The 17,626-nt window shown below is 42.7% G+C and overlaps 1 protein-coding gene across 3 annotated transcripts in view; it reads left to right on the forward strand.

Moving 5' to 3' along the window:
• Window positions 1-230: 230 nt before the first annotated feature.
• The window catches only part of MXRA5 (matrix remodeling associated 5), a 36,863-nt gene continuing 19,467 nt past the window's right edge, over window positions 231-17,626 (forward strand). The window contains exons 1-2 of one of the 3 annotated variants that reach the window (XM_050933028.1): window positions 231-1,018; window positions 5,136-5,351. In XM_050933028.1, the coding sequence (XP_050788985.1) occupies window positions 5,146-5,351 (206 nt within the window). In that variant the 5' untranslated portion in view covers window positions 231-1,018; window positions 5,136-5,145. The other 2 variants (XM_050933038.1, XM_050933048.1) reach the window with 2 other exon arrangements.

Below are 17,626 nucleotides of genomic sequence, written 5' to 3' on the forward strand. Positions count from 1 at the left end.
GTATGATTTGGGGTCTCCAAAAATTGGCTGGCTCAAGCAATCCCCAAGTGCTAGATATAGAGCTTTACATTATTATTGCACAACAGTAAATTAGATTTTTTCCTGTAATGGCCCAGTCTATCCTAGTTTAGTATAGACAGTATCATTCGAGGATTCAGAGGAAAAACCTGTCTGAAACCCAGGTGCAGATAGGTTTTTGTTGTTATTTTTCACAATGCTCTCCCTCCTCCACTGTGAGCTGTGGTCCTGTTTTTTCTGTCGGATTGCCAGCGGCTACCCAGCAAGAGCCAGTTTTCAATTTGCGTAAATTACATCTCAGTTAAACTCTGTCTCCAGCACCTTCGCTTAGCTCCCTCCCCATCAGTTCCCCTCTAAAGAGCCGCCCACCGAGAAAGAGGAGCTGAGCAGCCACTCCGTCCTAGCTCCAAACACACCGCCCGAGAAGCCAGGAGAAGTGCGTGCCGTGCCCCGAGTGTTGTGCGCGCCTCCTTTCGTGCCTGTCCCGGGGTTGGAGTTGAGCCTGAGGCTGCGGCACTGGGGGTTGAGCCATCTGCTGCAGGAAACAAAAGCTGGTGAATTGCTTTGCACTCTCCCCCAAGTGCCTGGGAGGAAAGAGCTGTGGTGGTGCCGGGAAATGCTACAATCTGCCTGCATGGTCCGCTTGCTTTGAAACAAGCGATCTCGTGATTTGTTGTCTTTAATAAGATAATAATAATAACAATAGGTGGATGGATTTCGAGGGCTAATTCCTTTTTTGGAGCCATGACTCCCGAACCTGGATGGCGGGCAATGCGAAGGCGTAAGGAATTATAGCCCGGGGCTCAGCCAGGTTGGTTTGGGCTGGGATGAACTTTTGGAGCCCAGGGTGCCACCCAATGACAGACACAAAGCCGGAGCACGCAGGAGCTGAAACAACCACGTTCCTGGGCATACCTTAGGCGAGCTTCTAGCCCCTGGCAGCGACGGAGGAGGATGGGCGCTGCCGCCACCGCCGGAGTTTTGTGATACCAAACTGCAGGTAATGGCTGTTGCACCAAATGCCTTTCCGCTGCCCCTCCCTCCCCGCATGGGGTCGCGTTGCTGCGTGCTGTTCATTGCATTTTAACGGGCAATGCGAGCCCTGGCGGAGGAGCCCCTTAGCAGAGATGGAAAAGTGCCTGATTAACCCAAACGCAGGCTGGTGCAGCAGCCGCTTTAGACGCGGTTCGTTCGGTTCCCGGGGCTGCTTGGAAGCCTCGGGCCGTAGCGGTGAAACGCTGCCTAGGGGTGGATGGTTGGGGGCGGGGGGGTTGGTTTATTTCTCTCTGTTTGATTGTTCGGTGCTCACTGTCCGGCTGTGTAGGGAAAGACCTCCCTTCAAGTCGACCCCGGGGAATTAGGGGAATTCTTCCCTGCTGGGAAGCATCTGCCTTGAAAAAGGCTAAGAAGGGACCCCACCCCCCGTCCCGCTTTCTGAGACTCCCCGTGCAGCAGCTCCAGCAAATCGTGCTGCTGAAATAATCAGCGTCGTCCCCCTCCCCTGTCCCCGCCACTGCCCCTCAGTAACGGAAACCAGAGGCCACCGTGGGAGGCCAAATACTGGCCTTGGGCTTGCAGTCCTTCCTCAGGCAGAGCTCCCCGTGACGTCGCAGCGGTATCCGTGGAGAGCCACGCAGGGAGCTTTCCGCTCACTTGGTACGAGTGAGCGTCCCACTTCCCCCGCACCAGTGGTGGTCTCCGAGCTGCGCCCTCCCCTGGTCAGTGATGCGGTCACTAATACCTGGGCATTGCCAGTATCTTCCATCTCCCCCCGCCCCGGTGCAGTTTCGGGAGAGGGGGCACCTCGTGCCACTGTTCAGGAGACTGAGACCAGTTGGTTCTCACTCAGCTATTAACAGTTGAAAACAGCCCAGCACAAACATCCCCCTGGTTTGTGCCAATCGGAGGAATGATGGACCTGCTGCCTCAGACCTGAGCCAAAGTATTAATGCAGGGGGCTAAGCTTGTGGGAAGTAGAGTCAGCCCTGGCAGGAGGTGGGGCCGTAAACTCTGCTAGTGTCGGTCATTCTGGAAAGAATTCAAAGTCGAGCTGGCCAGGGGCTTTCCTCATCTCTCCCCCTGCACCCCAAATTGCACCCTTTGCTCTCCAAGCTGCTTTTACCTTGCTCTGCTTATTATGTGTGTGCTGGAGGGGGAGGGGGGCTGAAATGCTATGTACCATGGGCCCCTTCCCCCCCAGCATGCCACTCATGATCATGCAATGTTCCTGTGGCGACTGCATATTTAATTGTATTGATTGTGACAAATGTCTTGTCTTCTTTTGGGGGGTGAGGAAAGGGAATCACTTTTTTTTTGTTCATTTCTGCTCCTCTCCCACATGTTCTCTCTCTCTCTCTCCTCCTGGCATATGCTTCTCTATTGGTGTTTGATTTTTCTCTCCCTCTGCATGTGCTTTCTTAACCCTTCTTACAACTGTAACACTCCCATGCAGCACCCTCCTGTGAATATGTGTGTTGCCCCCTGATTCTCTTCTCTTCTGCACATGCTGTCCAGTTCCCTTCTGTCCTGCATACACTGTTCAACTGCCTGGTTCCCAGCTCCCCTAAATATACTGCCCAGTAGTCTGTTCCCCTGCACACAATTCCGAGCTATTTGGTTGCCCCCTTCCCTACACCTGACTGGTTCCTTGATCCATTTGACATGCTGGCAGACCTACCTGGTTCTATTCTCTCTGCTCCCATTCTCACTTTCCAATTGATGACTCCTAGTGGTGGCTGGCAACACCACACTCACTTGTGTTTCCAGTCATTCTGTTTTCTCTCATGGTATGTGGCAGCAGCTCCTGGTGGAGAGAACAAAGGGGAACTGCTACTTGTTTGCACCCACCTCTACAGGGATTTGAGCTCTTCCACAGTCTGAGAAATACTGGTCTAGTGATTACAGCTAGGGACTAGAAGGCAGAACTTCTGGGGTTCCATTATTTACTCTCCCACTGACTTATTCTGTGATTTTAGAGAAGTCACCTAATCATCTGCAAAATGAGAAGAATGTTTCTCTAGTTAACAGGAGTGTTGGAAGACTCAATGAATGTTTGGGGAATAACTGAAAAGTTAAATATCATTATTAGTTGCAGAAATTGTTGTTAATGATGAAAACATTAGAAATGAGTCATGAAACTGAGGTTATAGTAAATGTAACTCCTCTTAAAGAAATGAATCCTAAATCAGTTTAAACTTCTTGCTTTTAGTAACTTAAAGTTATTTAGACTTTTAATGGGAGTTAGGTGCCTAAATACCCCCTGGAGATCTGGGCCTTAGGCAGGGGCAGCTCTAGGCATTTTGCCGCCCCAAGCACAGCAGGCAGGCTGCCTTTGGCGGCTTGCCTGCAGGATGTCCCCGGTCCCGCAGATTCGGCGGCAGCCTGCGGGAGATCCGCCAAAGCTGCGGGACCAGTGGACCCTCTGCAGGCATGCCGCTGAAGACAGCCTGCCTGCCACCCTCACGGCGACTGGCAGAGCACCCCCCACGGCTTGCCGCCCTAAGCATGCGCTTGGCATACTGGTGCCTGGAGCCACCCCTGGCCTTAGGTTCTCCTTTCTGTTGTTGTTGGTGGTGGTGGTGGTGGTTTTGTCCTTTCTGTCCCAAATCTGCATCTTGAAATAGCAGGCCTCCAAAGAGATCTTGCCAAAAAAGCAGTGCCTCTTGTAAGACATTTCCTTGAGTTCTCTAAACTTTACGAAATCATCCCTTTCTATTAAAATATATTATGAAGACTCTGAAGATATATCATTTATCTCTTCCAAAAATTTCAAATGTTTCTGTGTTATTGAACTAAATAATATATAGAATGCTTAAAAGGAGAGGGATTTTGTATTGCATTGAAAGGGGAATACATTTTATTGTGAGTTAGTATGTATTAGGTGAATATTTTTTCCAAATTTAACAATTTCAGTGTTGTGAGTATTTTGCATTGTTATTCATTTATTTTCTTAAATGGAGAAAAAATATGCAATCTGTAATTTCCCACTTAGAAGTTTAATTCTTGATCTTGCTTAGCAAGTCCTCTTCTTGTTGTAACTTCTTCTTGACTCCTGCAAGAATTATATAAAAGGAAATGGAGGTTTAGTACTCTTCAAAAGAAAATGAAATGTGTAAGGTGTTTTAACATGACAACTTTCACTAAAGAGAACACCTAAATAAGTGCATAGTTCTTGCACACTTTGAAGTGTTTTTGTTGAGAATAGTAGCTATCTTATTAACTTGACCACAGACACTTGAGAAACCTCTTCAGATTGATGAGTCTCTTCTTTGAATTATAATGGTTTGCACATGATGTTGGTAGAAAAATGACAGTCATACTGTTTGAAGATTTAAGAAATTTGACTTTTATACTAAAGGAAATATCTTGGTGTAGGCAATACTCGTTGAGGTTTTAATATAGCTGAAATCCACAAGCCACCATAGACTTGGATGAGTGTCCTTCATTGCTAGATGAGGTGCCTTAATATGAATTTAACAACTTATCTTCTGGAACCCAAATTTTAAAATGTTGGCTTAAGTTTTATAGATGTTAAGGCCAAACTTTTCGCGCTTGGGAGCTTAAGCTTCCTTCTATATCCATGTTTAGGCTTCTAAATAAGTGGTTTGGTTTTAGAAGTCCTGCTTATCCATAGCTGCCATTGAAAGTTTTGGCTTAAATGACATTGCATACCAACATCAGACAACCAGTGAGAGGTAAAGTATAACAGTCCCAGATATAACAACTCCTAGTTCTCTGTCCTAAGCTATTAGAGAATGCCTTCTCCCATAAAAGTTATATATCTAAACCAAAAGTATACAATATTTTACCACAGAGAAAGAGAAAATTAGTATAATTATGGTGAAATAGAAATGAGGGGAAAAGTTGACTTTGAAATAGCAAATAGCTTGAAAGAAAAGCTCTTTTCACACCATATTTCACAGGCTTTGCCTAAATTGCCTATCAGATTGCATAGAAATAGATTTGTACAAAGTTTTCTTTATTTACATTTTCTCTATTGTATAGCTCAGTCAGGAAGCCTTAAGAAAAGTAGCTCCTACAGAAGCCATCGTTTAAGTGATTATGCGCTACAAGTTTGTTTATGAAGATAAAAACATTTTCTTTTACAAATAAAACAGGTACAGCGAAATGAAGACAACTGACAAGATGCAAAAGAGGGCAAATTTGGGGGCACTATCCTTGGTGCTGATTGTGTCTCTGGGGCTTCCACAAATCGCTTTTGCATGTCCACGCCCATGTGCCTGTTACGTTCCCACTGAAGTTCACTGCACATTTCGATCCTTGGCAGCAGTGCCAGCAAGAATCTCTAAACATGTGGAAAGAATCAATTTGGGGTTTGTATTGCAATTTTACTGAAGAGTTTTACATTTTCTGTGTATAATCCTATATAGCTCAGCACACATGCTGCAAGGTGAAAGCGTTATGTATCCTTGCTGAGCAGAATTGCAATTGTGGATGATTATTGATAACTGCTTGAGTTCAAAATGATGTCAGAGTCACTGGTAATAAGGATGTTTTGGTCAAGCCTAATTTTCCAAGGTTGGTTCCCATTTTTTTCAAGCAAAAATTATTGTGATGGGAATTACTTTTAAATGTTATACATACATTTGAGTAGCATTTTATGAACATTGGTAAGACAAATTCAATGTTTTAAAGTCTATACAAATAAATATTTTACCTGAGATTATATTTTATTAGGAATATCTGGAATAAGACATATCTTAGAGAAATATTGCACCTAACAGGAAATTGATAACCGCACTGGTAGTAAACTCTTTGCAAAATAACTTTAGAACATTACTAGAAACCCAAAGAAGTCTATAATTTATGAGTGATAGTCTGGATGTTGATATAATTGCCCTACTGAAATTGAAAAAAAGGATCTCTTCTCATCTTAAACTAATTCTGTACATGAAATAATATTCATTTTAGAAGAGGACCTATTTTCATACTGCAACCTATTATAGTTTCATAGTTTTTTCAGTCTTTCCACTGCCCATTCTGAAATCAATGGAACTGCTCACAGAGTAATGTACAACTCCCACAATACAAAGGGGATGCCTAGTTAGGACAGCTTTATTACTCCTTTTCATTGCTCCAGTGTTGCAAAAGGCTATAGTGTTGGCCCAGATTTGGTCTGTGATTATGTCAGACCATCTGCTATTACTATAATTTTTAATGGGCCCCATTTAGAAAATAAATTGTGTGCACAAATAAACGGGAAATAAATCTTAATTACATTAAACAGATATGGTACCCCAGGGAATCATCTGAATTGTTGTCTCAAACGTGTAGCCAAACAAGCTGAAATGAAGAGAGGTCAAATTCTATCCTGCTATGTGTGCACTGCTCCAGTTGGCCCTAAAACTGTTGGCGAATCTTTGGTTGGAAAATGCAAAAATTATTGAAGGTTCACAGGAGTAGTCATTAAATAAAATTATATCCAAAAATCTATGCTACAAGAATAATAAGGTTGCAAAGTCAAGCACTCAAAATTTAGGAAGTGCCAGAGTTAAGGTTGCCTGTGAAAAGTTAATTTCCCACTTTCTGCATATGCATTATGATATAGTCTTTAATTATATGATTGCATTAAATTTTTTTTCCACTGAAAATTTACATAATAATTCAGTCTGAGGCAAACACCTGACATGGAAAATTTGAGCCCAAACAATTGAAATCTGGCAAAATTATAAGCATGTGAACAGCATTGTAGGTGGACATTTTTAAGCCACCTTACTACGGACATCTTTACCAGTTCTACCTGTAATAACTATGTGGAGATCTTGCCCTAAAGATCTGCTCATGGAGGGCACCATCAATATTTGGGGTTCTCCTCCTATTATGGAAAAGGAATAGAGGATTGGACATCTCCATGGCCATACTCCCAGCTTTCTTTCCCTAGACAAACGGCCCATTCTGCACTATGTGGGGGGAAATCTTACCTCCCAGTCAGAATGGTTTGGTAGGAGTTCAGGTTTAGGCCCCTCTTTGCAGGTTTTACCACAGGGAGGAGAGAGATTCTCTGTTATTTGGCTGGTTTACCCTTTATTTTGTGAATGAACTTAGTTTTCATGAGCCAGACATAGTAAAGACAAGCATTACTCAAGCTTTTATATACAGTTCTATCTTAGTCCTTATTTACAGTAATTTTGTTCTACTAATCTTTAGACTGTCTTATTCATATATTTGAAATCATGATGCTGAGTGTATTGCTGTTGTTTTAAGAATTAGGTGAAAGTTTTTGGCTAAAACATTTTCAGTGAAAAATGCAGATTCAGCTATACCAATTCATTTTGTGAATTTCTGTAAATTTTGCCAATTTATTTTGATCAGAAAAAAATGTGAAACAATCAAAACATTTAATTTTGATATTTTCAGAACAAAATGTTTTTATTTTTCAGTTTGAAATGACTTTTCATTGAAAAAGTCCTTTACATTTATTTTTTAAAAATCCAACAAAAACATTTTTAAATAGTCAAAATTAAAATGACATGTTTTGATTTTGTTGAAACAAAACATTGAATTAAACTTGAAACTATTTTTTTTTCAATTTTAAGAATTGCCAGTGAACTGCAAAATCTGCTATTTGGACAGCTCTAGTTATTAATTATGATTATTGGGCCAGATCCTCATCTGACCATCAGAAATTAACATAGCTGTGCTGAATTAGACCAGCTGATTATCTGGGCTACTTTTTTTCAGTGATAATAGTGTTCAGGCTTTTTGTTGTGCATGGATGGGAACTAGGATGAAAGCACTAATGTTGTATCTACACAGGGGTTTAATCTAAAGCTTTTTGATGTGGGTCAGGTAACTCACAATACACAAGTCTCACCAACAGAATGCGCACACAATGCCTGCTCCATTGTCATTTCATATCAAATGAACACTGCAGTTTGCTGCCAACTGAGGCTGTAGCGTTCTCCAAGGATATTCCATGGTCCTTCGCTTTGCTGCTGAGCCACGTGCATTCTGGGATTATATTTGCTGTGAATTCTGAGACGTCAGATAGGTTCAGTTTTTTTGGGTTTTTTTAAATCAAGTTTCCACTGTCTCAACCCCATGCTTCCTTTCTGGGCTGGTTTGCGCCATTTTCAAATTCCTGTTGGCCATATGGCCCCAACAATGCTCTGCGCTGCTATGGTGACGTGGATATGTGCAGGCTGCTTGGGCTGTATTAAAGCTCTCAGAGCTGGAGAAATTCGGCATTCGACTTTGCCTGTTGCACCAATGATCTGCGGGACCAGGACAGTATTCGATAGCAGTAGCAGCAGCTTCTCTGGCATCAGGAGGGAGGAGGAAGAACAGGAAGATGCCAAGCTGTTGGAACAAGAGGCCTAGTCCTGGATCACCTACACATCATTCAGTGCTGTCTCTGGGCTCAGGAAACCAGCGTGGATTGGTGGGAGAGGATTGTTCTACAGAGCTAGTATGATCAGCAATGGTCAGAGAACTTCAAGATGGGAAGAGCTACCTTTTTTGAGATCTGTGGAGAACTACCTCCAGAGATTCAGCAACAGCATATCAACATGTGAAGCCTCATACCTGTGGACAAATGGGTCACTATTGCCATCTGGAAGCTGACCACCCTAGAAGGTTCTTGGTCTGTAGCCATCCAACTTGGCATAGGACGATCATCTGTTGGGGCCCTTCTCCTAAAGGTCTCGTATGGCTTTGATAAGGTGCTGTCTAATTAGGTCATGAAACTGGGTAACACCCAGGAAATTATTGATGGCTTTGCATGCATGAAGTTCCCAAAGTGTATTGGGGCAATTGATGGAACCCATATGCCTATCATTCCCCATGCCCCAGGGCACAGAAGGTATAAACAGAAAGGGATATTTCTTCATAGTGCTCCAAGGACTGGTGGACCACTGTGGCAGGTTTATAGACAAAATTGCAGAGTGGTCTGGGAGGGTCCATGATGGTAAGGTCTTTCAGAACTCAGTACTATTTAAACTATGGAGAAAGGACTGTTTGTCCCCAGGAGCACGGTGACCATTAGTGGGGTGGAGGTTTGTCAGGTTATTCTGGGCTTATTTGCTGGTGCCCTGGCTACTCGTGCAATTCACAGGTCACTTGGACAGAAGGAAGGAACATTTGTAACTATCACCTGAGTAGCTGCAGAATGGTAGTTCAGTGTGCATCTGGCCGTTTGAAAGACAGATGGGACTGTTTATGGAATAGGTTGGAAACAGCAGGAAAAAAATGCTCCAGCCATTCTAACAGCATGTTGTATTTTGCACAATGTTTATGAGAGCAAGAGAGGAAGCTTTACTGAAGGGTGGGAGGCTGAGGTGTGAAACTTGCTCAGAGGTTTGAGCAGACCTCAAGGAGTTCCACAGAGTTCCACAAACATGCCTGGGGCACGCTGCTAGGGATGCCTATTGTTCATATATTGAGCCTCCTGCCTGAACATGTTAGCCCATGGAGGATGTAGGGATGCTGATTGTGGGGGATTGTGTGTGGGTGGTTGAAGTTCCACATTCCATTGTGCTATTGTAAAATGCTATGAATTATTTCAGCTTTGTTTAACGGATTTTCTGTATTAAATGCGATCATGACTCTTGGATTTATTGTAAGCAGTTTTATTATGAAATAACAATAAAAAATAGTTAAGTTTTAATGAAAACAATGGAATAATAATATCTTTGTATTTGGAAAAACATTTAACCAATCTTCATAAATAACCAGCTATATGTAAACCTTTAATTACTGCAGCAGTATAAACAAAACTCAAAGTAGTACAGTTTTAGTGGAGGGCAGGGAGGGCACAAAGTTAGACACATGTATAAGCTTTTTTTCTGGCTCTTCTTGTCCTCAGGGGTTCTGGGTTGAGTGCCACAGCTCAAAATTCTCAGGGCTCAAAAGAGCTGGAGTTCGGGTGAAGTGTGCTTGGTGCCCAAAGGCTGAATCTAAGAGGTTTATGGGAGCCGCTGGGAGTACTGCTGCAGAGATGCAGAGATTAGGAGTTGCTGCTGGTCCCTACAGCCAGCATTGTCCAGGGGCAGAAGGACATGTCTGAGTCCAAAATTATGGGATTGCAGGCCTAGCATGACCATGTTTTGCAGGAGGGCATTCTGGCTCAGGACAGCGTCCATGAAATGCCTGTGCATCTCTCTGTCTTTTTCCATGCTTTTCTTCATCATGGTGATGCTGTCTTCGGCCACATCCACTCTTTCCCTGGCAACTGTGACACTGTCCTTGGCTACTGTCATGATCTCCTAGGAAAGCTGCATTTATTTCTCCCACTGGGTCCTTGTGTCCACTTCTCAGCCAGCCTAGTTTTCCTTTCACTCTGCCATGTGATCTGCTAATGTCTCATTCAGAGTCTTCCTTCCCTCCCTTCTCCTCCTTTCAGGCTGGCCAGTCTGTCAGCAGTACAGGGCTTGCCCTTAGTGGTCAGGCTGTTGCAGGTACTGTGGCTCTGGGAGCAGGAAGAAAAAAACAGTTGTTTGTTCATATTCCAGACAAGTTATGATTTTATTATTTTTTTTTTTTTAGTATGTATATGTGACTTTACCTCCACTCTTTGGGGAACCTCAGAGAAGGTAGATTGCTGAGTGCATTTGGATTTCAATCTAGTGTATCTGCATTTATCTGCTGGTAGGGGTCAAGTTGGGTGGTTAGAGCTATGTTACAGGTTTGTTTTTGCAGTTTTGTTGGTGCACTGGAGTGCTTCTGTGGCATCAAAGACATTGTAAAAAGAGGCATGCATGGGGGGGTGCTGGATAGTAATCCCCTCTCATCCCCTTGAGGCTGTCCCATTTGTCACTGAGTGTGCAGAGGCAGCCCACTAGGAAACTGAGAATAGTCTTACTCAGAAAGGCAAATGATATACCAGCAAGATCTGCTGTGAAGTTATTCACTAGGATTGTCCCCCCAGAAGCTCTGCAAGAGTAGAAGGGACTTGCAAGCTCTATCAGGAGGCATGGGTGTGTGGCTATTTCTTATAATGTGCTAAACAAAATGGAATAATTTCTCAGTCTTAAGTTCTGCTACAGCTCCCCTGCAGAGAGGGGAAAGTGTAGAGAAAATTAAATAGGGTCCTGCAATGATTGCCAGCTAGAAAGCAAGGTACAAGGAATTTGTACCTCAGCAAGGAGCAGTGTTGTTTGTGCTTTGACCTGGTCCACAGCGTGCCCTCATATCTCATGTAAACTATGAAAACTAACCAATTTATTTTCCTGTAAGCCCTGTCTCAATAAACAGTTGAATTTTTGCACAAATTAATGCTTTCGGTATTCAAATCTGCTGTGGGGTAGGGGCAGGTGGGGGATGGGGAACTGTTTGTGACTGTGCCATGCTGGCGGGCACTGTTTTGAAGCAGCAAAAGAAAGGGGTGGGAGGAGGATGGGAGGGGAACTCCTAGCTCACATTCACCACCAATAATCAATAATAAATTGTAAAGATAGGTACTTACATTCTGCAATTCCCTATGGGAGATCTGACTCTTTGGTCCCCGTCTCGGTTTCTGGTGTGGACTCAGGATCAGCTGATACAGGGCAGGAATCAGAGTCCCCTCTAGCAAGGCAGGACTTACGCTGGCTTTCCAGCTGGCCATTCTCAGGTTGCTGAATCTCCCAAAGATCCTGCCACACAGAGGGCAGCTCCTCTGCTGTTCATCCCCTGATGGGCTGAGCCAGTCATCCTAGACTGAGAGGGTAGGGAGTGCAGGAAGCAGACTCAAATAGTTCTGGGATGGGTTGTACTATCATTCTATTATTGTGTAGAATCTTGTTCAGTTTATCAAAAAAATGCACAGGTTACATGTCTCCTTCCAGATGTCTCCTTTTATCCCTTGTTTCAGTATAGCTACTCCTGAGTTGCTTGTTCTTTATTTGGCATGATCCCTCACAGAGATCTGCTTTGCAATGTCCAAAAAAAGTTCCTTATTCTTGTGGCCACAAGAGCTTCCCAAACCGAATCTTCTCCCCAGATGGTGATGAGATCCAGCAGCTCAACATGGCTCCAGGCAGGGCTGGCGCTTCCATTTAGGCGGCCTAGGCAATCGCCTAGGGCACCAGGATTATTGGTGGGTGGCATTTTGCCGGAGAGGGCGGCAGGCGGCTCCAGTGGAGCTGCTGCAGTCATGCCTGTGGACAGTCGGCTGCTCCCGCAGCTCCGGTGGACCTCCCGCAGGCGCCACTGTGGCAGCTCCACCGGAGCTGCGGACCAGCGGACCCTCCGCAGGCACGACTGCGCCAGCTTACACCTGAGCCGCAGGACCAGGGCGCGGGGCGGTGAAATTGCTGTGCGCCTAGGGCGCTAAAACTCCTAGCGCCGGTCCTGGCTCCAGGCAGCTGTGCAATGCATGTTGTGGGGCTTCTGGTGTGCTATTGTGGTTGTTTCAGATGGGATCCACGAGCAAATGGGCAAAATCTGGCTCTGCACCACCTTTTAAAGGAGAGAAGGGAAGGATCATCCTGGAAACTTGACACCAGGGTTGGGAGAGCACACAAGAAAATGGAAAGAACAGTAATGGTGGACCTACAAAGCACTGTGGAATAGCTGTTGGCAACATGCAAAAAGTGGGGCACAGCAATTGTGTGAACACAAACAAAAGACAGAACTAATTACATTCAAAGTCAACCACTTTGTAGAAGGACTCCAGAGTTCCCAATAAATGCAGAGTTAGTGTGCACTGATAGGTTGCATCATAAGTAGGCAAGTGCTTTCAAAACAGATTAATTTGATTTGATCTGGTTTAAAATGGCTATGTAGACAAGCCCTCCATTTGTGGTCTAATCCCAAAGCTCCAGGCCAACACCGTCACCTCTTGATTTTTAGATGAGAAGAGAGAGAGGTACGATACATGGGTAGAATGCTGGTCCTATTTAAATAAATGGCAAAACTCCCTTTAACTTCAGTGGGGTCAGGATTTCACACCATGTATTTTTAAGACATACAAGCCAGAACTCATAGACTCAGACTCATAGACTCTAGGACTGGAAGGGACCTCGAGAGGTCATCGAGTCCAGTCCCCTGCCCTCACGGCAGGACCAAATACTGTCTAGACCATCCCTAATAGACATTTATCTAACCTACTCTTAAATATCTCCAGAGATGGAGATTCCACAACTTCCCTACGCAATGTATTCCAGTGTTTAACTACCCTGACAGTTAGGAACTTTTTCCTAATGTCCAATCTAAATCTCCCTTGCTGCAGTTTAAGCCCATTGCTTCTTGTTCTATCATTGGAGGCTAAGGTGAACAAGTTTTCTCCCTCCTCCTGATGACACCCTTTTAGATACCTGAAAACTGCTATCATGTCCCCTCTCAGTCTTCTCTTTTCCAAACTAAACAAACCCAATTGTTTCAGCCTTCCTTCATAGGTCATGTTCTCAAGACCTTTAATCATTCTTGTTGCTCTTCTCTGGACCCTCTCCAATTTCTCCACATCTTTCTTGAAATGCGGTGCCCAGAACTGGACACAATACTCCAGTTGAGGCCTAACCAGCGCAGAGTAAAGCAGAAGAATGACTTCTCATGTCTTGTTTACAACACACCTGTTAATGCATCCCAGAATCACATTTGCTTTTTTTGCAACAGTATCACACTGTTGACTCATATTAAGCTTGTGGTCCACTATGACCCCTAGATCTCTTTCTGCCATACTCCTTCCTAGACAGTCTCTTCCCATTCTGTATGTGTGAAACTGATTGTTCCTTCCTAAGTGGAGCACTTTGCCTTTATCTTTATTGAACTTCATCCTGTTTACCTCAGATCATTTCTCCAATTTGTCCAGAAACCACTATTTCTTGGTTTCCCAGTTCTTTTACCTTATCTCTGTTTCAGGTTTTTAGATGTAATACATCTCTCCTCTCCTTCCCCATTCCCCCACGCTTTTACTTGTACAGCCACGAGCACATAATTGGCCCTTAACAAATAGTAATTAAAACAAGACCTGTGATTTATAGCTGTGACTAAGGTGGGACTGAATGGAGTGTAAATCAGTTCTCCAGAACTGAGAACTGTGGTTGGTCTACCTAGTCTCTCTCTCTTTTAGAGCCCCATCCCCTTCTCTCAGTGAAGTTAGCAGGAGTAAGATCAGCTCCTTCATTTCTTGCATCCATATCCTGCAATCATTCTACAGGCACTATTCTCATTTGTTTCATTAGAAGTTTTACCTACAGGATCAAGTATTTTGCTGCAGCATTTCCTCCCCTCTCCCCTTCATTCCCTGAGACACCTAAAGTAACAATTAGATATCACTGTAGTGCACTGCAGAATTTTATCTTAAAAATAGCTGATTATTTTAAGTCATGGCACAGACAGTATTTGAAACTACAGCTGTATTCTTTCAATTCACATTCTTTTCTCTTGCATTGCTCTAATGCAGTAAAAGTAGGAGGAGGTTTTCAGAATTTGTGTATATTTTATGACTCATAGAATAAAACTGTCTCTGATATGTTTCTTCTGCAGCAAATATTTGTGCTAAAGATAAAGTAACTATAAGGCTTAACGTAACTATAAATATTTCTAGGGTTCCAAGCATCAGTGTTTGGTTTCTCTTTTACGTCGCATTTCTATTAATCTGACCTGGAAGAAGGGCTAAACTATGTGTTAATTATATTTTCAGATACTATAAAATTGTGATTGGCTGCAAATACTAGTGAGGACAGAAAATTGACACAGAGGCCTTGAACTTGATCCAGATCAACTGAAGTCAGTGGAAAGATTTTTTCAGTCTCAACTGAGCGGGTCAGAAAACAGAATTTTCATGCTGCCAGAAATTCTTACATTTCAAAATTTGTTTTCATCCTAAATTGGGACTAAAAGTCAAAATATTGATATACTTCAGGGAACAGAAATTCCAAAATATTTTGATTCAGAAACATAGTTTAGAAATTTTTCATTAAAAAAATTTCATTGTGTTCCCACAAAACCTTTAGATTTCAACAAAGTGGCATTTTCCAATGGAAAACTGTTCCATCAATTTTTTTTTTACCAGTTCTAATCTTAATGGGAGTTGGATTTCCCCTATGTAGGTTAGAAACAGGGGAACAAATAGTCATTGTGAGGTCAATAACTGGAATACAGTAGTGTAAATGAGATCTAAGAATCAAAGTGAGTAGCACATTGGATATAAGGATGCTGTACAACATGATGGCAAGAACAGCCAATGTGCTTTTTGACTACATGCACAAAAGTGTCATAGCATGGATCAGTCAGGCCCTGACCTTTTTCTATATGGCACAAGTGAGACCATGCCAGGAGTACAGTGTACATTTCTGAGTACATCAGAAAACTAAAACTTATTCAGAGAAGAGCAACAAAAATTATATGAGGCTAGAGAGACTGATTTAAATGAATGACATAAAGTGCTCAACATTATAAACCAGATGCTCAGCTAATATAATTTTGTGTAACTCTATTGTAGATAATGGAGTTATATCAATTTTCACCTGCATCTTGACCAAGTGACTATCAAGGGGGAAGATATCTGATAATGGTTGTGGCTATACCATAGCTCTGGTAGCCATATCCAGTCAATGGATAACAACTTCTTATTTCCTACCCTTTCAGAGAAGTCAGTACAGCTGCCCTCTACCACCCGAGGGTTCCTATACATAAAGAAAATCCTCTCAGAGACATTTAAGTCAGAGTTATGACTGTTTGCAGTACTGAAGCAGCCCAAATTAGTCAAAGAGTACCAGAGAATCATGTTAATTGAAAGAGGTACACAAATCAGCTAAAGGGTTCTGATTTTTCTGGGGGCTGAATTATTCCCTGCAAACAGGATTCTTTAAGTATGTCTTTCCACCATGTATAGGAGTTCATACAATGGGCCACATTCACCTACAGGGTTTGATTGTTTTGTGCTGCTCTGGTGAAGCAAAGTAATCATAAACCCAACTGAACCTGATGATTTAGAGGGGTCTACTGTGGTTTGGCATTGTCAGTTTGACACCCATGAATCTGACTAAATATTGTTTAAACAATTAATTATAATCCTGATTCTGCACCTGTTATGTTAGGTTTATGACATTGTAAATCTGAATTACAATGGTGTAAAAATTACATAAAGGATTGGAGAATCAGGCCCAGTAACTCCATTTATACTGGTGTGCCTATCTCCTTCCAAACAGAATATTTATTTTAGTTTCTGCTTGCTGTTCTTTCCATCTGATGGCATGTATTCAGTTAGAATAGAAAAAGGTCAGCCACATATATTTCACCTCTCAATTACAGTATTTTCCACCTGCCTTTAATTTATTTGATTTAGACTCCTAGATGCTCATTCCAAGTTGAGTATCAGAGGGGTAGCCATGTTAGTCTGGATCGGTAAAAAGCAACAAAGAGTCCTGTGGCACCTTAAAGACTAACAGATGTATTGGAGCATAAGCTTTCGTGGGTGAATGCCCACTTTGTCAGACATCTAACAAAGTGGGCATTCACCCACGAAAGCTTATGCTCCAATACATTTGTTAGTCTTTAAGGTGTCAGAGGACTGTTTGTTGCTTATTCCAAGTTGAGAATGACTATATGCATATTTAAGGTAAATATGAACTTCCTCTCTTTCCGTGTCTGGTCTTTCTCCTCTTCTGTCTGTGTCTAACCCTGCCATTCTCTCTGTCTCTCCTCTACTTTTCCCATCTAATTTCACTCTTTGTTTTTTCTTTCTTGTCTTTCTTATTATTACTATTATTCTGTACTTTAGAAACAGTGGAACTGTAGAGCCATATTCTTGTACAGATGTTCTTTACCTCTCACACTAGCCACGAAGTGAAAATTATTTCATTATCTTACTCAGTTTCACTGCACTCAACAAGAATAATATAAATCAAGTCTAGTTGTGCAGACATAAGAAATTTCTTTTCTTGGGAGTTTTCAATGTCACTAATGGCAAGTTTCCTTGCTCACAGTAAAGGCAAGAAGGATTTGGTAGAATTTCTGCAGTTACAGTCACAGCGACACTGAAGGTTGAAATGTTGCTGGGGACCCCTTAATGAACTTCCTAGCCTAAACTCCTTATATCATCCATAATCTGTAGTAACTTCCTTCTCTCCAGCCTTCCTGTTTATTTCTCCCTCTTCAAACTTCCCAATATCCTGCAAATAAACATTTTCCCCACCACTCTGACTACATCACCTCCTATTTCTACTGCCTCCCTCCACCACCTTTTTCACTCACTCACTCACTCACTCTCTCACACACACACTTCTGCATCAACTCTGAACACCTAATCCTTATTTTCAAGGTGCCACATGAGGCTGACTCAACCTATATCTCACCTTTGTCTCTACCTAGTCCCCACAATGTGATCTGTGCTCTGTCAACTCTTCTCACTTTGATACTTTTCCTTTTTTCACTCATGCCTTTCTGCCTTTTTTCCTATGCCAAGAATGACCTTCCGATTTAACTGTCAGTGTGAGGTATTGTGGTATGGCTTCTGAAAGGCAGCAGCAGTCAATGTAAACAACACAGTGTCTACACTGACACTGTGTCAACCTAACTACATCGACCCAAGCGCCATGCCTCTTGAGGAGATAGAGTTGTTCAGTTAGTATAGTAGGTGAGTTACATCAGTGGGAGGTACATTTTTAGTTAAACTAATCTATAGTGTAGACCAGGCCTTATTCTCAAATGCAATTGTCTGGACTTT

Source organism: Gopherus flavomarginatus, chromosome 1, assembly GCF_025201925.1.
Source record: "Gopherus flavomarginatus isolate rGopFla2 chromosome 1, rGopFla2.mat.asm, whole genome shotgun sequence".
Lineage (NCBI taxonomy): Eukaryota > Metazoa > Chordata > Testudines > Testudinidae > Gopherus > Gopherus flavomarginatus.